The sequence below is a fragment of the Magallana gigas genome, chromosome 10 (genome assembly GCF_963853765.1).
Source record: "Magallana gigas chromosome 10, xbMagGiga1.1, whole genome shotgun sequence".
NCBI lineage: Eukaryota > Metazoa > Mollusca > Bivalvia > Ostreida > Ostreidae > Magallana > Magallana gigas.
In genome coordinates, this window is record NC_088862.1 from 4,341,920 (window position 1) to 4,362,559 (window position 20,640).

At 31.1% G+C, this 20,640-nt stretch overlaps 1 protein-coding gene and 2 long non-coding RNA genes across 3 annotated transcripts; all 3 read left to right on the forward strand.

The window, feature by feature from the left end:
* The first annotated feature begins 3,700 nt into the window (after positions 1–3,700).
* LOC105322119 (lachesin) lies at positions 3,701–7,643 on the forward strand. Its single transcript, XM_066073725.1, has 6 exons — positions 3,701–3,812; positions 4,613–4,930; positions 5,872–6,147; positions 6,373–6,687; positions 7,071–7,352; positions 7,552–7,643. The coding sequence occupies exons 1-6, from the start codon at positions 3,737–3,739 to the stop codon at positions 7,614–7,616; spliced, it is 1,332 nt and encodes a 443-aa protein (XP_065929797.1). The 5' UTR covers positions 3,701–3,736; the 3' UTR covers positions 7,617–7,643.
* Positions 7,644–8,585: 942 nt separating this feature from the next.
* Positions 8,586–12,844, forward strand: LOC136272323 (uncharacterized). The gene is made up of 6 exons (XR_010710303.1): positions 8,586–8,939; positions 9,044–9,068; positions 9,309–9,388; positions 9,559–9,589; positions 9,680–9,738; positions 9,856–12,844. It is a non-coding gene; the product is annotated as an uncharacterized lncRNA (long non-coding RNA).
* A 6,297-nt stretch (positions 12,845–19,141) lies between these two features.
* On the forward strand, positions 19,142–20,217 carry LOC136272390 (uncharacterized). Its single transcript, XR_010710390.1, has 3 exons — positions 19,142–19,406; positions 19,702–19,787; positions 20,106–20,217. It is a non-coding gene; the product is annotated as an uncharacterized lncRNA (long non-coding RNA).
* Positions 20,218–20,640: the final 423 nt, after the last annotated feature.

Sequence of the window (20,640 nt, forward strand, 5' to 3'; positions counted from 1 at the left end):
TCCAAAAGGGAAGAAAAGCGCCTTACGTTTTTATATTTATAGGTCACCTGAGTAATTCAGGTGCCCTCTTGATGTTGGTCTTCGTCCGTCGTCGTGCATCGTGCGGTGTACGTCGTGCGTGAAAATTTTACATTTTTAACTTCCTGAAAAGACTGTTATCATTTTTTGGTTTGAAACATCTCTTTGATACGAGAAATCTTAATTGTGAAGTTCATGGCTCAACCATCCCCGAGGGCCACATACGGGACACAATCTGCAAAAAAAAAAATGTCGAAATGTAAAAATCTTTTCCACTCCCACACATGTGAGGAAAAAAGCTAGATGCATGGTTATGATTTCCGTGTAACCCCAAATTGTGAAAATCATGGCCCATGGGTCAGTGGTTCATGTTATAAGGTTGGGCCAATTGGGCCATATAGTAAAATGTATTAAGTCTTAGAAAATCTTCTTCTCTAATCCCATATATATCTTAATAAAAATGAATACATGGTTATGATGTCCACGGACTCCTCTAACTAAATTGTGAAATTCATTTAGCCATATGTGAAAATGTATTAAATCTTGGAAAATCTTCTTCTTTCTCCAAAAGATGTGGGAAAAAACTAAATGAATGGTTATCATGTCCCGGCAAACTGGATTAATCATTATGTTTTCCAGGAAGTCTTCTACTAAACTTGTAAATTTTTTATCATCTTGAATATGTGAATAAGAGTTTTGATATAAGAATGGATGTACATGTATAGTGTAAATGCACATAATGTTAGAAATGTTCTTCTCTACTCCAACAGACCTGTAAGGATAACTGAATTCTTAATATTGTAAACCAGGAAGCTACCAAAATTATAAATGTCATGTCCTCGAAGGTAGGTGTTTCTGACTCTAGGGTGCTGTCAAAAAATTATAATATAGTATTTTATAGCGTTAATGCATTAAATGTTTAGAAGAATTATCATCTTTACTTATATTCAGTCTGATACTGAATAAAACAGCATATGACGGCATATAAAGAAAGAAAATAAAACCATTTATCAAAATTTTAAATTTCACGTCTCCCAATAAAGGGATCTGAATCCAGGAAGGGGCCAAAACACTTAAATGATGCAAAGGGTAGGAGTTCTTAATGCAGGATGTGGCCAAAATGGTCATTTAGTGTTAATGTATATAATATTTTTAAAAAACGTCCACTGACACGAAAAAAAAAACCTAACTGCATATCGAGAAAAATAAAATATTAAGCTGTCAACTTTAATTATATGATATGTCACCTGCATGTAAGGCAAAGGTTATGGCTTGGAGGAGTTATGTATTTGTCTTATTATTTTATTCTGCTCAGGTTAAATGAAAGAAATGAGTTAATTCACAGGTTTTATAAAAGACAAATAATGAAGCTGTTTATTAAAGTTATCAATAAAATTGTGTGAAAGCGTTTGAAAAGAGTTCATGGAGGAGGATTATAACAGTTATTTTCCCTTGCTTATTCATATTTAGTTATTTGTCATTGAATATAATGTAAATAAGAAGTATGATTAAAAGAGTTCGCAAGTATTTTATCATTTGAAGCAAAAACAGTTTTTGATTATTTTTTTCAATAAACAAGTAGATTTGTTAAGAGTAAAGTAGAAACTAGTATATTAGCCACCTTATTTTGATTTATCTATGAAACATATACACAAAAAAACCTATCTAGAAATTAAGCGAACGTGGAAAAATTCTTTTTTAAGTTGTACACCTTTCACCATTAGGTCATACACTCTATCACGATCTCTAAATTTTAGCGAAATTATGGGATTATGAAAGATTTCATGCAGGGAGGTGGTTGTCATAACAATATAATTATTTTACTCCAAAATGAAACTCAAATGCAAATGCAAACTCAAATGCATATACAGCTTTATACGACCCCTCGATAAGTTATTGTATGGGCTATGATACCCAGGTAAGCGTTAGCATCAAGGCCTATTGGCCTCTTGTTAAAAATAGAAGTATTTTTCAATAATTTCTAATCCTCCAATAATTCTCTCTCTCTCTCTCTCTCTCTCTCTCTCTCTCTCTTACCTCATAAATTTAGCATAATATAGATATCTCAAGAGGTTTTCTCATTATATTTTTCATGTTTTAATCGTTTATTAATGACTTGATATTAGTCGTAGTTAATTGTAAATAAAGAGCGTATTGTTTTTTAGATTGTTAAATTGTTTTAAATGATTGTCTTAAAATGATAGATTAGCAATATAAATGTTTTGACTTGGTAAGTGTTTTGTTTTGAGGAAGTGTACACCCTCGTGTGTAATTAAACAACAACTGCAATTTTTATTTCCCTATCAATACACGAAAGTTTAAATTATTGGTACTGTATTGCTTTGCTTACTATGTATCTTGTCTGGGGAGTCATTTGTGCTAACTTGTAACAAAGAAATGGAACGACGATGTTACGTAAGAGATATAATAAAGCCTTTAGTTTTTCCTCTTAAAAAAGGGCATTCAATAGTTAACACATAGTAGTGTGGTAGATTTATGTCTTGTTTTCAGTTATCTGGTTTTAAAGTTTACCGTTATGCAATTCCATGCAAAAAAGTCAGACATAAGTAAAACATATATGCAAGCAAGCTTGCGTTTCGTTTTTGGAAAAAGATTGCCAGAATATTTGAATAGCATATTGAGAAGAAACGAAAGACAATTGACACCGACAGACATCGAATTAGCCTAGGATGACATATAAAGGCAACTTGGATGCAAATGTACACTTATAAAATAAAACCGATCATTGAAATCTAGTAAAAATATGCCATTGTGTGTTATCTATAGCTATAAAAAGAAAGACAAACATTTTTTATGTAATATCGTCATAATTACATGTACGAAATGTAAAAGTCCATTCTCTTTTCATATAAAATACAAAAAATACATTTAAAAATTTAATATAATAGAAATCTTAACATAGTTATTTTTCTAGTATGACATGTGAGGGTAACGAACAGTTCAAAATCAAAGGTGCAAAGAAAAATGGGTTTTATAATATTCAAATAGTATCATAAAAAATTCATTCTTCACAAATCATTTTACAGAGGATGCTTTTCACTATAATTGTGATACTAGTTTATCTACGATCCAAATGACTACATGTAATTCCCGCAACTAAGCAAAGAAATGAAAATTTTCTTTTTTAATTTTTTTTCTTTTACTATTTTTCTTTATATATTTCTTTATATTTTTTCATTTTGAAAAATAGAGCGTGGGTCTTCTCAAGTCGATTTTCACATGTTTTGATTCATATAATTATTTGCATTTATACTTTAAAAATGACACTTGCGCAAGCAAGCGATATTTCCCAGTCGAAATCTATTTGCAAACACCCATAATTTGCAGCAAACATTAATTTACTCAAATAAAAAATATCTACGATGCAATTTCTGCATTATAACGTCAGAGTTGTAATATCCTTTTACACACGTGTTTTCAATATGATTTCAACGTCGCCCACCTTATGTTTAAAACTCTTTATAAAACCTAATTTTGGGGCAAAAATGCATAATACCGCTCATAGTCCTCAACTGTTTTTTATTCATATACAGTTTGGTAGAATTGTTTAATTAAAAAGTCCAGTTGAGTTATACATGTATCAGTTTGTTTTATTATTATTATAATTTCGCAACAATCGTGCACCATATTAGGCTATTAAAACTTTAATGACATGTGTTTATATCCCGGAAGAAAAAAAACCCTTCATTTTAAAAAAATGCAGCTCTGTGCTAAGTGTGTTTTTAAGTTTTCTCTTGCTCGATTGGTTTTGGACATTTTTCTGTTGCTTCTACGTAAGTATGGACTTTTCATACATACATGTCCATAATATGTCCTTGAATCTTATAAAAAATCAAGGAGTTAAATAGAAAATTAGCATAGGTATCTTTTTGGATTTATGAAATGCCATTCATTAAAATAAACCATTATATAAGTGACTTAAGATTAATCGTACATCAAAAGCATTCATTTTGGATTAAAACAGCTTTTTAAATTATAGAAGCTATCACTTTTCTTGATAACATATAAAAAGTATAAATAAGTTTTAAAACACGGTTCTGTTTAGCATCAATTATTCAGTACTGAGACATATTTTGTGTTAAAAATACTTGTATCATATAAAAAACTTAGTTAAAGCATTGCAATAAACCTATATAACCATATATGTATGTATAGTTCTTCTCATTTACTTGTGATAATAAATCTGCGTACATATGCAATACACAGTTTTAAGATTAAAGACAATCAAGATTCCTCTTTTGTGTTTTGTGGTTAATGATATGAGCTTTTAACATCTTAATAACCATGTAATTTAGATTGGACAGATATAAAATTTAGATTGGACTGATAATAAATTAAGATTTATTTTTAAGAGAAAGTGTTCAGGAAATGATGTACAGTTTCATATACGTAATGTTCTTCTATGAGACTAGTTGTAGTGTCTCATAAGTTTGAATAGTAGTTACCTATGTATTCGCATACATGCTATTATTTGGTAATAGAAACGTTAAGTTTGATATAAACAAATTGAAAAAAAAATGATATTTTGAGTACATATAATCAAAAATAACCGATTAATCTTTATGATCAATAGCACAAATCCATTGTCTTGAGACAATATATGGACATGAGGGAGACAATCTGAAACTGGTCTGTCCAGTTTCATTGCCAGTAGATAACATAAGAATGACATGGATTGGACCACCTTCAAATACTATATATTCTTACGATGGAGTTATAAATCCTAAAATCCATAGAAGAGATCGTTTGTCTGTGATAATGAACCCAGCGACAGGGATGTACAATCTTGTCATAATGAACATAAGCCAACTAGAGGACGAAGGGACATATTCGTGCAGTGTTACAGCTTCAAGCACTGTCCAACAATCATTCGTGAACGTTGCCTTTTATGGTATTTAATACAAATTTGTGTGAAATAAATTTGAATTTCCACAATTCCTTATTGAAAAGCGATAGCACAGAGTTTATTGAATAAGTTATCGATACAATAATGAAGCACTTTTTAAGAAGGCTGGATAGTTGTGGCCATTTTTGGACTTTATCAATTTCCTTCATATAAAGAGCTTCATGCAAATTTTCAATGTTTAAGGCTAAAATATTAGAAATGTTTTTTAATAACTATTAGTTTATGACTAAGCAAATCACATTGTTGTAGATCTCATGGCTATTTTATTGACCATCCCGTCTCTTTAACTTTGCAAATAAAAAGATGATACTGCAACAATTATTAAATATTTACTGATTTTGAATCAACATGTTAGAGCGGTCAACGTTAAGAACTTTATTTTGTTTAGAGTGTTTGGTGTCATTTTGTTTCGAAAACATACTTATTGCTTAAACTACATAATATCTTTTAAATTCTTATAATAATAAGTTTGTAATTTTTTTAATTCATTTTATTCTGTCCACAATTTCTAATTTTTCCTATGAAAATGCATAAAGGTAGTTCATAGCAACGCCCGTGATATTGAAAACTTTCAATTTAAATCACCTTAACTTGAATTAATAAAATCACACTAAATTGAGTTAATCATTATTTTTATTTTTATCAAGAATATTCTCTCACGATTATAAACATTAACTTTGCATTTAATTTAAAGTTTTGGTGTTGCTCATGCAATAAAAAAAAAATCGAGGTGGGGTGTAGGGTTAGGGTGACAGAATAACTCCAGTTTCATGACCCTAAACATTTTATAAGCTTTATATGTATAAGTTCATAATAAATAATAACTAAGGAAATGCAAATATTTCATAATTGCAAACAGAAAAAGAAACGTTTTTTCTTGTGAGTAATTTTGATATTAATACATATCTGTCAAAATTTCATTTCAGATATACCAAGCATTACAGTATTTCAAGCATACCAAAGACATGAAGTAAATGAATCGTCACCCTTTGGACTAACATGCAATGTAAACAGTTCCACGCCCACTAACATGTCGATCCGGAATCAAGATACCGGCGAGGTTATTGTTGCTGGTGTTTTTACGGATATCCTTAACTTTACAGACACATCAGCCAAGTGTTATCAGACAGCAGAGTATATCTGTACAGCAACTAACGGTGGAGGCAGCATCGAGTCAAGTCCAGTCAAGATCTCTGTGCATTGTAATATTTTAATTCTTGCAATATTCTAAATCAAGATAAACTCACAAAATTATTCTTATTTAGTATATATGAATATATTGGAAGATTACACAGCAAGCAACATGCTTATGAAAAAATGACAACCTGAACTTATATATTCCTCATAATTCCTCTATTTTGAAATGTAAAAAAATGTCATATTAAAAGATAATTCTACAGCTCATATCCATCGTAATGCTTTTGAAGGTGGGCCAAGACCATTGAATGGTATTTACTTCCAAAAACTCTATGCAACTCTTGGAAGCTCTATCGACCTATCTGTCAACGTAGCTGGATACCCTTTACCTAAATCAGAATGGACGTTCATTTCAACCACCGATAAGACCAATTTAAGTTCGTTTATGGAGACAAATACGTCCCTTAACATAACAACCGGTTCATATCACTTGAGAAAGACTTTTATGAAAGATGACGAATTTGGACTCTACACTCTTCATCTTACCAATAATATCGGAAAAGTTACAACTTACTTTTACGTATTAACAGAAGTATCAAACGAAGGTCAAATTCCACATTATTCATTTAAACCATTTATTACAAGAAAACATCATAAATATTTTACATTAAAATCAATTTTTTTAATATGATATATCTATTTACAAAACAATTAGATAAATGTGTTTGCTTTTGCATTGATTGTTTGCTTAAAATATTTGTTTTTCTATAATCCAAAAAAAAAAGAGAATTATTGTTCAAACACTGCAAACAATATTTTTTCTCAGATTGTAATGCGTGCATCCAATTATTCAAAGCCCAGCCAATATTTGCAATATAAGTTTTAAAGTATTTGACAATTTCAAATATTGTATGCATGCAATTTTATAACACAGACACCATATGTATAGTTTTAAATAATATGTATCTTAACATCTTTCTTTTCACAGGGATTTTAGAAGTTCCAGAAAATATTTCAGTGATATGTTCAACGGAAAATGTAGCGTTTTTATCTTGGACAACTAAACAACTAACAGATAGCACAAATGCGCCTGCATTTGTGGTTTCGTACAGACGTTTAGATAGTCATCAAGTCTTGAATTCATCCACAATTATAGGGACTAGTGCTATGCTGAAAAACTTGGTGAAGAACGCGGTCTACTCATTTACAGTTATTGCCATAAGCAGTAAGGGAGAAAAGGCATCTACGTCACAGACATGCACAGTCCCGGGTATGATGAAAAATGATAGATAATGGATACAATCAATAACTAATTTTCTAACTGTCAGTCGTTACATGTAATGATCTAGTAATTGTATTTTGTGGTTAGATATCCGATTCGTTTGCCAATTGTTTACCTATATAAAAGGTCTAAATTTTAGCAAAATGAGTGAATATATGATATACATTATTGTATCCCTTAATTTCAGGTAAACCACAAAATACACCAGGTATGAAATTTATGTTAAAATTTGGCTTTCACAACAGACATTAATAAATCTCAATTAATAAATTATTTTTTAAAGATAAAATATAATTTCTAGAAAAAAGTATACATTTTGTGATTATCATGTTTTAGCTCACATAAGCGAAAGAATCGGGTGAGCTACTCTGATCAAAATGTATCCGTCGTCTGTTGTTGTCGTATTGTTTGTAAACAGTTGTCATTTCCTTCCTCTCCAGAACCAGTAAGCTTATTTGAACGAAACTAAGCACAAACCATCTTTGGCAAAAGGGTTTTCAATTTTCTTTAAAAAAAAAAAAAAAAGGCCATGTTTATTTAAAAGTGGTGATAATTAGAAAAGAGTGAATATGGGGATATTAATAAAATATTCGTCTCGAGAACGAAATTGCCTATAATTTAATCTTTCTGGTATATGGTAGAATTAATTTTATTTAAAACGTGATTCCGGGGTCAGAAAGAAGTCCTGACAGGGGCACAAAGTTCAAAATGAAATAAGTAATTAAAAAAAAGATGTGCATGTCATGTTATTATGCATGTAAGTTGAAACAAATATGATGTATTTTAAAAATATATTCATTTTTTACCAAAAAGTACAGGGAGGCCTTATTCTAAAAAGAGGGGTGGGATGAGGCTCAATTTGAATTAGATTTAATTTTATATAGATATATTCATTATTAGGAATATAAAAACAACATTTTTAATGAGCTTTAATTAAGGTCAGAATCAAAGTCATCGTATGCATTTTTTAACAATAAACTGGTTCACTGTCATTAATTACGACTGCGAGCAACGTGAAATCACTGAAAGCGAACCATGCAGTTGATATTTTCTCTTTATGAGTAAAATCATTTGCATTGATATGTTGCAAGTTGTAATTTCTTAAATCGAATATGAATTTCTGTGAGATGCACAAGTAAAATAATTAAATGATGAAAATAATGAAAAAGTGGCATAACTTTGTAAAGACATTGTTGGAGGCTTGTGATGATCTGAAATATTTAGATGGATACTGGGTCATCTTTTCAAGCCCGTTCTCATTATTTGTTTGGCTCAAGATAACTAGATTGGTATCTGTGTCACCAGAAACAAAGAACGGGAAGTATTTCAGCGGTAAACACTGTGCATTCATACATACGAGTTAACATATATAAATATCACACTTTAATTACTTCCTTCTTTGCATCATCTGTATTAAGAATTATAAATGTCATTATACAATTAAACATACTATGTTTACATAGGCATCGACCACAGTTTACTTACTGGGTGCTCTGGTTGGAGTTTTTGTCATTGTTTGTATCAGTCAGCTGGTATACATAGTCATCTGGAAGGTGTATCATAGTAAACGAAAAGGTGCTTTATTTTATCAAAATAATATCAGATAATATAAAAAATTATATGATTTTCCCCCCTACTTTTATTGATTTTGATACTCTGATGTTACGATTTCGTTTCAGAAAAAAGTACAATTGACAAAACTGGGTATGTATTTGGGAAAAGAAAGACCTACATTATAAAACTAAAATTGCTGTCATCTTGTAAATTCTAAAATTACAGTGTGACAGTAAATGAAAGATAAACAACGAGACAATGTAACAAAACCTTTTTTTAAACAAATAATATCTCAACATACTTTTTAAAAAATTGTGTACTTATAAGTTTTGTAGATAATTAATTGAATGAGCATTTCATTGTAATTGATTTATTTAAATTGATTTTCAGGAGAGGTGGAGATTATTTCATGCAAGACATAACCAGGATAGAAGATCACCAATATCAGACCATAACATCAGACGATAAAAGTAACCTTCTCTCCTCGTTCATTCTTTTTATTTTTTCGTGTGTCGCTATTTTTTCTTTCTGTCTCCAAACATCAGACCAAAAACTTTTTTTTACCTTGGACAATTAACTAGTACATTAACTATAAATACATTTCATTTATATTCATATTCATATTCTATATTTTTTTTAGATAAACAATGCAATCCGATAGCATTAGAAAAGTAAGTATCAACCTTTGAATATTTTTGAACGATAACATTGATGCTAGTGTTTTGTTTTAATTTTTAAATCCAATTTTTTTTCTGTTTCAGTATAAAACACACAAAATCTAAAACTGCCCACGAAATCGTTTTGAGAGAAAGGGAAGATGGTGAGGATTTTATAACTGGCAATGATTTTCTGATTTTGCTGAAAATTGTAAACTGACTACGGTTTTATTATGCAAAATGAAGTCAATCTCCAAGCTTAAACTTTTTTCCATTTACAGATCAATACCAAAATCTTCCTTGATGGCAGTTTATCAGATATATTAAAGGTCTTTGGATCAATATTATGATTTTATCATGGATTAGTAAATGTATGCTTAAATTTAGCAGGGTAGATAAGGTTTGATAGTTAAAAAGTTTTACTTTCAGTGTAAAGTAAGGCATATTTATTTTATATAAAATATTTCGAAGTTATGCATTTTTCAGATAAAATAGCATTTACTTTTTTCAACAGAACGCATTATATTATTATTTTTGGACAGTATATTTCCAATGCAATTCCATACTGTACACAAAAGTGATTGTTGTAAGGGGTTTTCAAATATATTTTGCGTATTTATGTACATAATAACAGGAAAATTATATCAACAAGTGTAAAATATTACAAATCTAAAAGAATGATAAGTTTTTTAAAGGTACCCTAATTAAAGATTATTACTTATCACTCAAATATTGTAGAGGTGTTGACATTACATTGTATTTTGTTTTATGAAGGTATTCAGTTTACAATTTTGCCGTAAAAGAAATAAACGAAATATACGAGGGACTATTTAACTAGAATGTTTTCTGATAGTAGTCATAAAACTAAATGATAAAGTTTTACAACTGAACGCAGTATTGCCACATTCCAAATATAATCACATGTTTTGCCGTAATTGTATATCTTAAAAGAAATAAACAAAATATACGAGTAACTATTTAACTAGAATTTTTTCTGATAGCAGTCATAAAAACTCAATGATAATGTTTTACAACTGAACACAGTATTGCCACATTCCAAATTTAATCACGTTTACATTTAAAAAAAATATATTATAATAGATCTTTTGTTATAAATCTCAAAAAGTATTTATGTTTTAAGTCACATTATATAAAGCTGCTAATTTCCTTTACTACATGTGAGATTCAAATTGTATTTTTTTTTTGTCTTGTATATATTTTCAAAAATAGTGAAGCATTGTCATTTTGAAATCTAAATTAGAGAAAGTGAGAGAAAAGATGAAAGAGCTTTACAAAAAATGGTTAGCTTAGCTTCCATGCAAATGTAAATTTATTTATATATAAAAATACTTATACATAAATAGTAAATTATGTTGCTGTTTCACAAAAATGAATGTCATAATAGACATTGTGCTGATGGGTTTTTTTTTAATCATATTTTGTTATATATTCGTCAGCTTTATTTACCGTAAGACTTATCGTTTATAGATCGGAGTTATCCTTCAATTTTTACTCTTTATTGGTCACTGGGTTGGTAACTACTCGATGTTCCTATATTTAGACTGGAATAAACATTGAACTTGTTGGTAGGTTTACGTAAATGTTTATAAGGGGTATTATTGTTGCCGGATAATACTATATTTAGTATCATGAGTGGTAAAGCTTGTTTGATTATTTTCCTTGCTACATATACGGGGTGTGGGCTGATTTTGGAGAGAAGCGGTGTGCACATAGAACAGTATTTTCGAGCATTTTGTGCCCTTGTTCCATAAAATAAAAAGAGCTGATTGCCCACATTATTTTGTGTATGTTTATTTCCACAAATCAGTGACCAATGTTGATTCTTATTTTATTGTAAACTTGATGAGACGGGACGTGATTTATTGAGACGTGGTGGATCTTGGTGGATTTTGGTGGAACGTGGTGGAACGACGTTGACGATTTGGACGATAGAGGCCCGTGGACAACTATGAAATGTTACTTTCTTTGTACATATGAAAATAGATTAATTTTTCATTTGTTTTATATATTGTTGTGATTTATTGGATAACAGGAGTCAACAGTTCAGTTGTGACAATGCATAAGAATCTTGTCAATCAAAGGAAACATGTTTAAAGAAATGTAGAGAGAAGAAATATAAATCATAACTTAATGTTTATTTAGTTTGTTGGTTTGGTTTTACAATTAATATTGTTCAATTAAGATGTAGAAACTTAATTTTTTCGAACAGTGTACATATACGTATATAGACACACTAAATGTATTAAATAATCTAATATTAAGTTAGTTTTATATACATGTATTCTTATTTTACTTCAGTAAAGTCTCATGTTTAGTGCACCCTTTTTCAGCAAAAATTTGAACAACAATTTGGGTTGTGAAACATGTTCAATGTAGGAACACAATTCTACCGAATTTTCCAGGGTGTGTTTCCTAATGCCGTGGAAGTAAGACTGTCTATATCGTATTATTTAATCAAAAGTGCATTCTTTTTTTAATTCTCATATATCTGAATTTTTATCCATCGTTCTCTTCATCAAACAAAGTCTCGCCAGTGTGTTCGCCATTTTGTAATCAGCCAGTTGTGGACTAGTCGCGCGGTCAATGTTTATTTAACAATTCCCGCTGTAATTAAGTGCAGAAAACTTATATGATAATGATGATTTGATTTAAAAACTCTTTTAGTCTATTCTTGTGTACACTGTAAAATAGTGTCAAAAGGGTGATTAAGTTTTAATGATATGAGTTTTAAAATTGAACACAATGCATATAAATATAAAACATTTGCGTTTGATTTATAAACACTATTTATTTTGAGGTTCAAAAACAAAGTGTTTTAAAATTGCCAGAAGAATTAACAGATTTCAGTCGGTATATTTTATCATACATGTCAGTACAATTCGACATTGCAGAATCCAGTGTACTTTTGCATTGATTTTGAGCTTTGAAAATTTGTTTAATGCATTGCTTCAAGGGACCTATTCTTTATATTCGTTTTGTTATGTATGTATGTAAAAAGTAGTTTGTGTATGTATTATGGAAAGGGACTTCAAAAAGAGGCATACCCATTGTGAGAAAGGTGAGCTTGTGCAAACACCCCCCCCCCCCACCCCCCAATCAAAACACATCTGTAATAACACGTTGTGTATAAATCTTTGGGATTATTTGTTGACATGTTTTCTTCAAGACTGAAATGGAATAAATGTATAAAAAAATGTATATATCTGTACAATTTTTCTGAAAACAATTTCATTGGAATAAATTCATATGTGTACCTTATACTGAATACTGGGTTTATTTACTTTGTAATCAAAAACAAATTCGATGGGATTTTATCTTATCTTTTGTACCTTCCAATAAAATCATTTTATACTAAATAAGTATAAATAAATGGTATGTTCATGCATTTTCACCCCTTTTTTAGCTCACCTGAACCGAAGGTTCAAGTGAGCTTTTCTGATCACCCGTTGTCCGTCGTCCGTCCGTCCGTCCGTCTGTCTGTCTGTCTGTCTGTCTGTCCGTCCGTCCGTCTGTAAACTTTTCACATTTTCAACTTCTTCTCAAAAACCACTGGGCCAAATTTAACCAAATTTTGTACAAAGCATCCTTATGGAAAGGGGATTATAAATTGTTAAAATAAAGGGCACAGCCCTTTTCAAAAGGGAGATAATTGCGAAACAGTAAGTATAGGGTGCATGTCTTTAAAAATCTTCTTCTCAAGACCCACTGCACCAGAAATGCCAATATTTACACAAAAGCTTGTATATATAGTGAAGATTCTAAATTGTAAAAATTGTGACCCTCAGACCAAAACTGGGGCCCCAGGTGGGGTTCAAAGTTTAACATAGAAATACATAGGAAAATGTTTAAAAAATCTTCTTCTCAAGAACCACTGCACCAGAAATGCCAATATTTACACAAAAGCTTGTATATATAGTGAAGATTCTAAATTGTTAAAATCGTGACCCTCGGACCAAAACTGGGGCCCCAGGCGGGGTTCAAAGTTTAACATAGAACTACATATGGAAAATGTTTAAAAAATCTTCTTCTCAAGAACCACTGCACCAGAAATGCCAATATTTACACAAAAACTTGTATATATAGTGAAGATTCTAAATTGTAAAAATTGTGACCCTCAGACCAAAACTGGGGCCCCAGGCGGGGTTCAAAGTTTAACATAGAAATACATAGGAAAATGTTTAAAAAATCTTCTTCTCAAGAACCACTGCACCAGAAATGCCAATATTTACACAAAAAACTTGTATATATAGTGAAGATTCTAAATTGTAAAAAATCGTGACCCTCGGACCAAAACTGGGGCCCCAGGCGGGGTTCAAAGTTTAACATAGAAATACATAGGAAAATGTTTAAAAAATCTTCTTCTCAAGAAACACTGCACCAGAAATGCCAATATTTACACAAAAGCTTGTATATATTGTGAAGATTCTAAATTGTAAAAATCGTGACCCTTGGACCAAAACTGGGGCCCCAGGCGGGGTTCAAAGTTTAACATAGAAATACATAGGAAAATGTTTAAAAAATCTTTTTCTCAAGAACCACTGCTCCAGAAATGCCAATATTTACACAAAAGCTTGAATGTATAATGAAGATTCTAAATTGTAAAAATCGTGACCCTCAGACCAAAACTGGGGCCCCAGGCGGGGTTCAAAGTTTAACATAGAACTACATATGAAAAATGTTTAAAAATTTTCTTCTCAAGAACCACTTCACCAAAAATGCCAATACATACACAAAAGGTTGTATATATAGTGAAGATTGTAAAAATCGTGACCCCCGAACAAAAATTGGGGCCCCAGTAGGGGTTTAGATTTTAACATATATAGGAAAATGTTTTAAAATCTTCTTCTCAAGAACTATAGTGCAACTGTTTTGGATATTACTATGCATACATGTACATCCTTAAATAATGTAGATTCAAAAAATTGTTACTCCCGGACAATTGATGGGCACCAAGAGGGGTTCAAAATTTAAACATTTTAAAAAACATAAAGGAAAAGTTTCAAAATTTTCTTCTCAAGAACTACAATGTTTTAGTTTGTGGAATTTCTATGCATGCATCCTTCGCTTATGTAGATTCCTAATTGGTAAAATCGTGACCCCAGACCAATACTGGGGCCCCAAGATGGGGTCAAAGTTTATTATAGAAATATAAAGGTAACATGTTAAAAAATCTTCTTCTCGAGAACTACAATGCTTCAATTTGTGAGATTACTATCATGCATACAACCTTGGATAATGAAGGTTCGACAGTTTTAAAATAGTGACCCTTGGACTAATACTAGGGACCCAAGATGGGTTTAAAGTTAAATGTAGAAGTACCGGTATATATGGAAAATGTTTAAAAATCTTCTTTTCGAGAACTACAATGCATCAATTTGTCAGATAACTACTTAAGCACCCTCAAATAGTGTAGATTCGAAATTAAAAAAGCCGTGACCTCAATCTAATACTGGGGCCCCAAGAGGTGTTCAAAGTTTAAATTAGCATCGAAATATAGAGGGAAAATGTTGAAAAATCTTTTTCTAGGGAACTATAATGCTTCAGCTTGTGAGATAACTATGCAAGCATCCTTAAATAATGTAGATTCCAAATAATTAAAACTTTAGCACTGGACTAATACTGTGGCCCCAAGAGGGGTTCAAAGTTTAACATAGAAAAATATATTGAAAATGTTTTTAAAAAGTTTTTCTCGAGAACTATAATGCTACAGTTTGTGAGATTACTTTGCAAGGATCCTCAAATTGTGTAAACTCTAATGTAGTGGAACCAAGAGTTATCTTTCTTGATGTTCTGTATAGTCTGAGAGTTATTCCTCTTGAAGTGGAACTCTTCTCTTCTTTTTCAGGTTGTGTACGTGCGGTCCCACCGCAGTGCTACACATTCTAATTCCTATGTTACTATTTATGTTGTTAAAGCCAACCATAAACCTCGGACCATAACTGGGTCCCCAGAAAGGGGTTCAATGTTTAAAATAGAAAAAGCATATGCTACGAAATGTAATGTTACAAGGAACTGCTGTTCAGGTGAGCGATGTGGCCCATGGGCCTCTTGTTACCTTTACGTTCTTAAAATATTTTTCATATACAGAAATCAGCATTAAATGCTTTGTCACATAACGCGACTATATATTTTATTTATGACTGGTTTACATTGTGATTGCCTTTTCTATATTATATAAACAAAAAATCTTGTTATAATTTACATTACTTAGTTGAAGAGTTTCTATTAGGAGGTAGTTCAATTTGAATAGTCATATTCCACGAACTGTCAATTCGCATTAATTTAATCCCGATTTTTTCCTCCCTGTTGCACTATGCTATTTGATAGACTTTATTCATGTAGCCATAAATTGTAACAACTGCATGAAGAAACACTTATTTTGGTTATATCGAAATTGCTTGTGTTATTCGTCCAGCGCATTTAACATCTTTCAATTCATTAAATGTTGTTTGGCATGAAGAATTTTCTCGATAAATAGCATAATACAATATTAAATATCGTTGTTCGTAAAGGTAGGTCTATTTCCTTTTGATATGAATGTGTTGAAGATTTAAGATAACAACGGCAAATTCAAAATAGAAATTCCGACGAACTCACTTTCAAATAGATAACACACGAAGGTCCCTTTTCTGCCTTTCTGGACATTTTATCGGACGATCCATATTGCAAAATTCCTTGAACCAACGTCAAAAGAAGGTTAATATAAAATTTATTGAAAAATCTCGCAGGACTTCTGTCAATAATGTAAACAATTCACACGGTAACAAATTACATATCGGAACGATAAAGGCTGCTATTGTTCCTACCCATAACATTAAATTGTTCGTTTTTTAACCATATGTAATCCTTCAAAGTTTTAGTAGTATTTGATCTTCCAAAAATTTAAATGTTTGTATTTTATTAAGATTCTAAATGCAAATAAATTCATTCGTAAGCTTGCAAGTCTGAGAAGGGGACATTTTTGCTAAAAACAGAGTGTTCTGAGTCTGCATCGCTGCGGGTTTTTTACTGCCTTAAAGTCCAATCGCAGACTTCTTACCGCTGAGTGTCATCAGTTGGCCTGTGTAATTTGACCCTGGTTGAAAAATGACAAGGGGTAATTTTATACATATATAAATACGTATAAATACGTCATAAATTTACATTAAATTTTTTAGTAAAAAGACAGTGGGTAGGTGAAAGGATGTTTCGTGATTTTAAGAATTCATAACGTTTATATTAATGATATTTCGGGAAAAAACGCAGATCAGCTCTTGTTTACATTATGTACAGCAGAGGTTTAATGGGTTTTTTTCCCTTTTATTCATTTGCCTCTTATGATTGGCCTGTAAGTGTTTTTTGATTTCACTTTTGTTTTATTTTTTTCTCTTTTATACTTTTTTCAAGGGAAGGAGGTCTACGTAAGGTTCTGAAAAATAACCATTAGACAATTCGTCCATTATTTCTTATACATCGTATCAATTACTTTATTGGAGAACCTATTATTTCAAAAGTTGAGACGCGTACCTAACAGTTCAACATACGTTTAATTTGCAAGTCCACAAATCTAATTGTTGTCAAATAAATTAGATTTTAACTGATGTTGACAAGTACGATAAGTATAATAACTGGTACTTTATAAGCCATCAAACTTATATATTGACTGTTCACGATAAAATACGAAATCCCACAAAATGAATTAATAAAGTCTTCGATTTCGTCATATGAATCTTGACGCCGTATCTGTAATAAGGGCAGTCGAGTGTTACATAAGGATTTAAGAGTTATTCTCTGTAAGCACCAAAATTTGTAGGAAAACAATGGTTATCAATTTTCATAAAACTTTGCAAAAATATAACCTAGTGCTAGCTTAATCCATTGGTGTATGTAAATTTTTCAGGTTTCGATTTTTTTGTGGAAAGCTGTAAATTTAAGTTTTGTCTATCCGGCTATATTTCCTTTATAACTTGTTTGGATATATGTTTTAAACGCAAAGTAAAAAAGTCTGTTTGACTTCCCTAATTTGAAGTTCTTCGTATAACCTATATACATTCCCAATATCAAAGTTGTGTTATTTTAATTAATGAAAATATTTGCATGTAAAAATCTTGAATTCCAAGGGGAAACACCTAAATTCCATTAAGAGTTATTGCCCTTGCAGTAACTCTTTTGTATTGAAAAATAGAAAACATCATGTAAACAGCTAGCAGAAGATAACAACAATGATCTGTCATTTTATTTTCCCGGAAAATTCTTTATGTTCTAATGATTTCATTGATTTAAACACGGCTGATAATATGTTTTACGGTGTGACCGTTGGGGCGAGCGCAGAAGGAGTCACACATCTGTCATCATTGTTAAATGCAACCCGTGGACTTAACCAAACCAACAAACTTTGGCTTTGTCTCGAAAACTTTTACCACCGCAAGGAAGCGGAAGATATCAAACTTTTATTCCAATGGTCCCTTCCTAGGTTTATACACTTAAACAAAAAACTACCATTGAGCATTAATAAAATGTTAAACAGACTTATTAAAATATTTTGATAAACACAAAGCTGGTTTTTATAATTTTTTTTATCTCTTCTTTACCTTTTAATAATGATCATTAAAATCAATAAATTGTGTGTCTGTGTTATTAATTTCTCATTTTGTTCCTTGTTGTTACCGGTGTTTTAGTTTTCCTCTGTGATATCAATTTTGTTTTTAATCTTTTTAATTTTTGTACGCTTTACGTTGTAGACATGTTCCCTCCCCCTTTTTTTAGTGTGTGATATCCAATATTATTGAAATAATATATACTTGAATATACAAATACATGTAGATATTTTAACAGTTTAATTTTTTTCTTTTATTTATTCATTACAAAATGACGTGGCTTCGCGTAGATCTAATAATGATTATACTTTTCTTTTTTAATAAGTTTTTGTCACCTACCTAACGTATACAATGATTGGATCAATATGACAATAAATTTAGCATGGAACTTGCATGTGTATTTACTGAGCAAAAAAATCATTAAAATAAAACTAATCAGCCAAAGAGTCACCGTTAATAGTGAGCGCAGTATCAGTATTAACGGTGACTCCCTACTGTGTACTTCCTACACGTTACATTCAGTACGGATGCTTGATCCACCTCTAAATGTATCGCGGGAATATAAAACGCCAGATCACTGTGACGTCATACTTAACTATTTGCGCTCGACAGTTTTCGTAAATTGTCGGACAAATTCGGGGAAGGAAATGACGTCATAGGTACAGTTTTTTACGTAAGCATATGTGTTGTTTACTTTAATGTTTTAAAAAGGATTTTTTATTGTTAAATGAAAATGATGTATGCGATTTACAGGTAAGAATTTTCCTTAGAAACGCTTCCTGTTCCGCCAAGTTGCTATGCACCGCAAAGGATCACTGGGATAGTAGAACGTTTTCACGCGGGTCCACAAAATTTTCTTTGAACAATGTGCAGATTTCAACTCGAATTTCCTCCGTTCGTACACGTTGTCTATGGAGCTCGCTACGCGAGCGGCGCTTTGCGCCGCCTCGCTGCGCTCGCTATCAACAATAGAAATATTATTCTCACTGAATGTGGTCTATTACCAAAACTTTTCCATAATGTTTATATTTGTTCAACCCATTTCACTTTCTTGTTAAAACGAAATTTTGATGTGCATAGAAGAAAAACTTGCCAACTCCCATTTTTCATAAACTTGCACGAATCGCATCCATCATCATCAATCACCAAAAAGCAAAAGTGTAGCAGGTCACTTACTATCAGTGACATCCTTAAAATACACAGAGGATATGGACCCGTTCTACCAATTGGAACCCGTAAGTACTCTTATAACCTACGGTATATATATGATATATTGATACACAAATGCACAATGATTTATAATGGAAACGAATATGCCTTTATACTAACTCTCTTTAATGATATGAGATTGATAATGATTTTAAAGTATAATGATGACAAAGATCTTAAAATATTTGATTATTTATTTTTTTACTAAACATTCAGTCACAGTGTAAAAAAAATATGCTGTATAATAAGTAAGATCTATTTAATATGACTAGGCCTATTAGTGGCTATTACCATGGTTAAATTGAGAAATAATTGTTGTAGCTATATGCACCAGCTGCCTAGTAAAGCTAAGTGCCCCAAGTATTGATGAAGATGAAGATGTGATGACAAGGGATATAACAACTAAGGTTTGATGCTAAGATAAACCATAGAAGTATTTTATGAGGTTTTTTTTTTTGGATATTATAAAACATTTTAAATAAACTACCTTTACCCTTAGATGAGATTTAATGATACATATATTGGTGTGTTTATGAAGAAAAATGAAATTTATTTATTACATACTTTTTTAACTATATCATATTCTGTTAGGCATTTGCATTGATTTTTTTTTTGGTTAAATGTAGATATTTTAGCCTTCCTTAGGCTTAGGGTTTCTTAATTTAAGCATGTGACTTGGTTTGTTGTCTTATTAATATTTGTTGCATATAATGACCTCTTTTCAGACTCACAGACAACATGTTATAAATGAAGAGCCACTTCATGATGACTTGTCCTCTGCAACTGCTGAAATGGATGTTATGGTTTCAAATCAGGAGACAGTTAAGAAGCTTAAGGTGATTTGAATAGTTATTTTGATATGTAACCAAACAGAGATGCAGAACATGGTGTTTACTGATTTGACTAGTGATAAAATGGTTAGCTGAGTGAGTGACAAATATTCATGATATTAAGTCTAAATGTAAAATTTCTTTTAAAAATTAAGACAACTATTTAGACTGGTTTAAAAAGACAATTATTGGCAACTGTGAGTTTCTAGTGAACCCCTGCACAAATCAAGTTGTTACTATTATTAATAATATGTACATGTATTAGATCATTTGTCTTTGGAAATAAGTAAATATAAAAAACTGTATAAAAGTGATTTCAGCCCTCAGTAATGGAAGTATTCAATTAAGGTGCCTCACTACACCTTGAAATATTCTCTCAAATCAGCAGAAAATTACTCGATTATGATAGATAGCATGATGGATAAGAAGT

Excerpts from the sequence above, each read along its gene's own strand:
- LOC105322119 (XM_066073725.1), top strand. The coding sequence starts at position 3,737 with ATGCAGCTCTGTGCTAAGTGTGTTTTTAAGTTTTCTCTTGCTCGATTG. Across the intron at positions 3,813-4,612 it reads CATTTTTCTGTTGCTTCTAC|CACAAATCCATTGTCTTGAG; the intron begins GTAAGTATGGAC and ends TATGATCAATAG. Across the intron at positions 7,353-7,551 it reads ACAGACATGCACAGTCCCGG|GTAAACCACAAAATACACCA; the intron begins GTATGATGAAAA and ends CCTTAATTTCAG.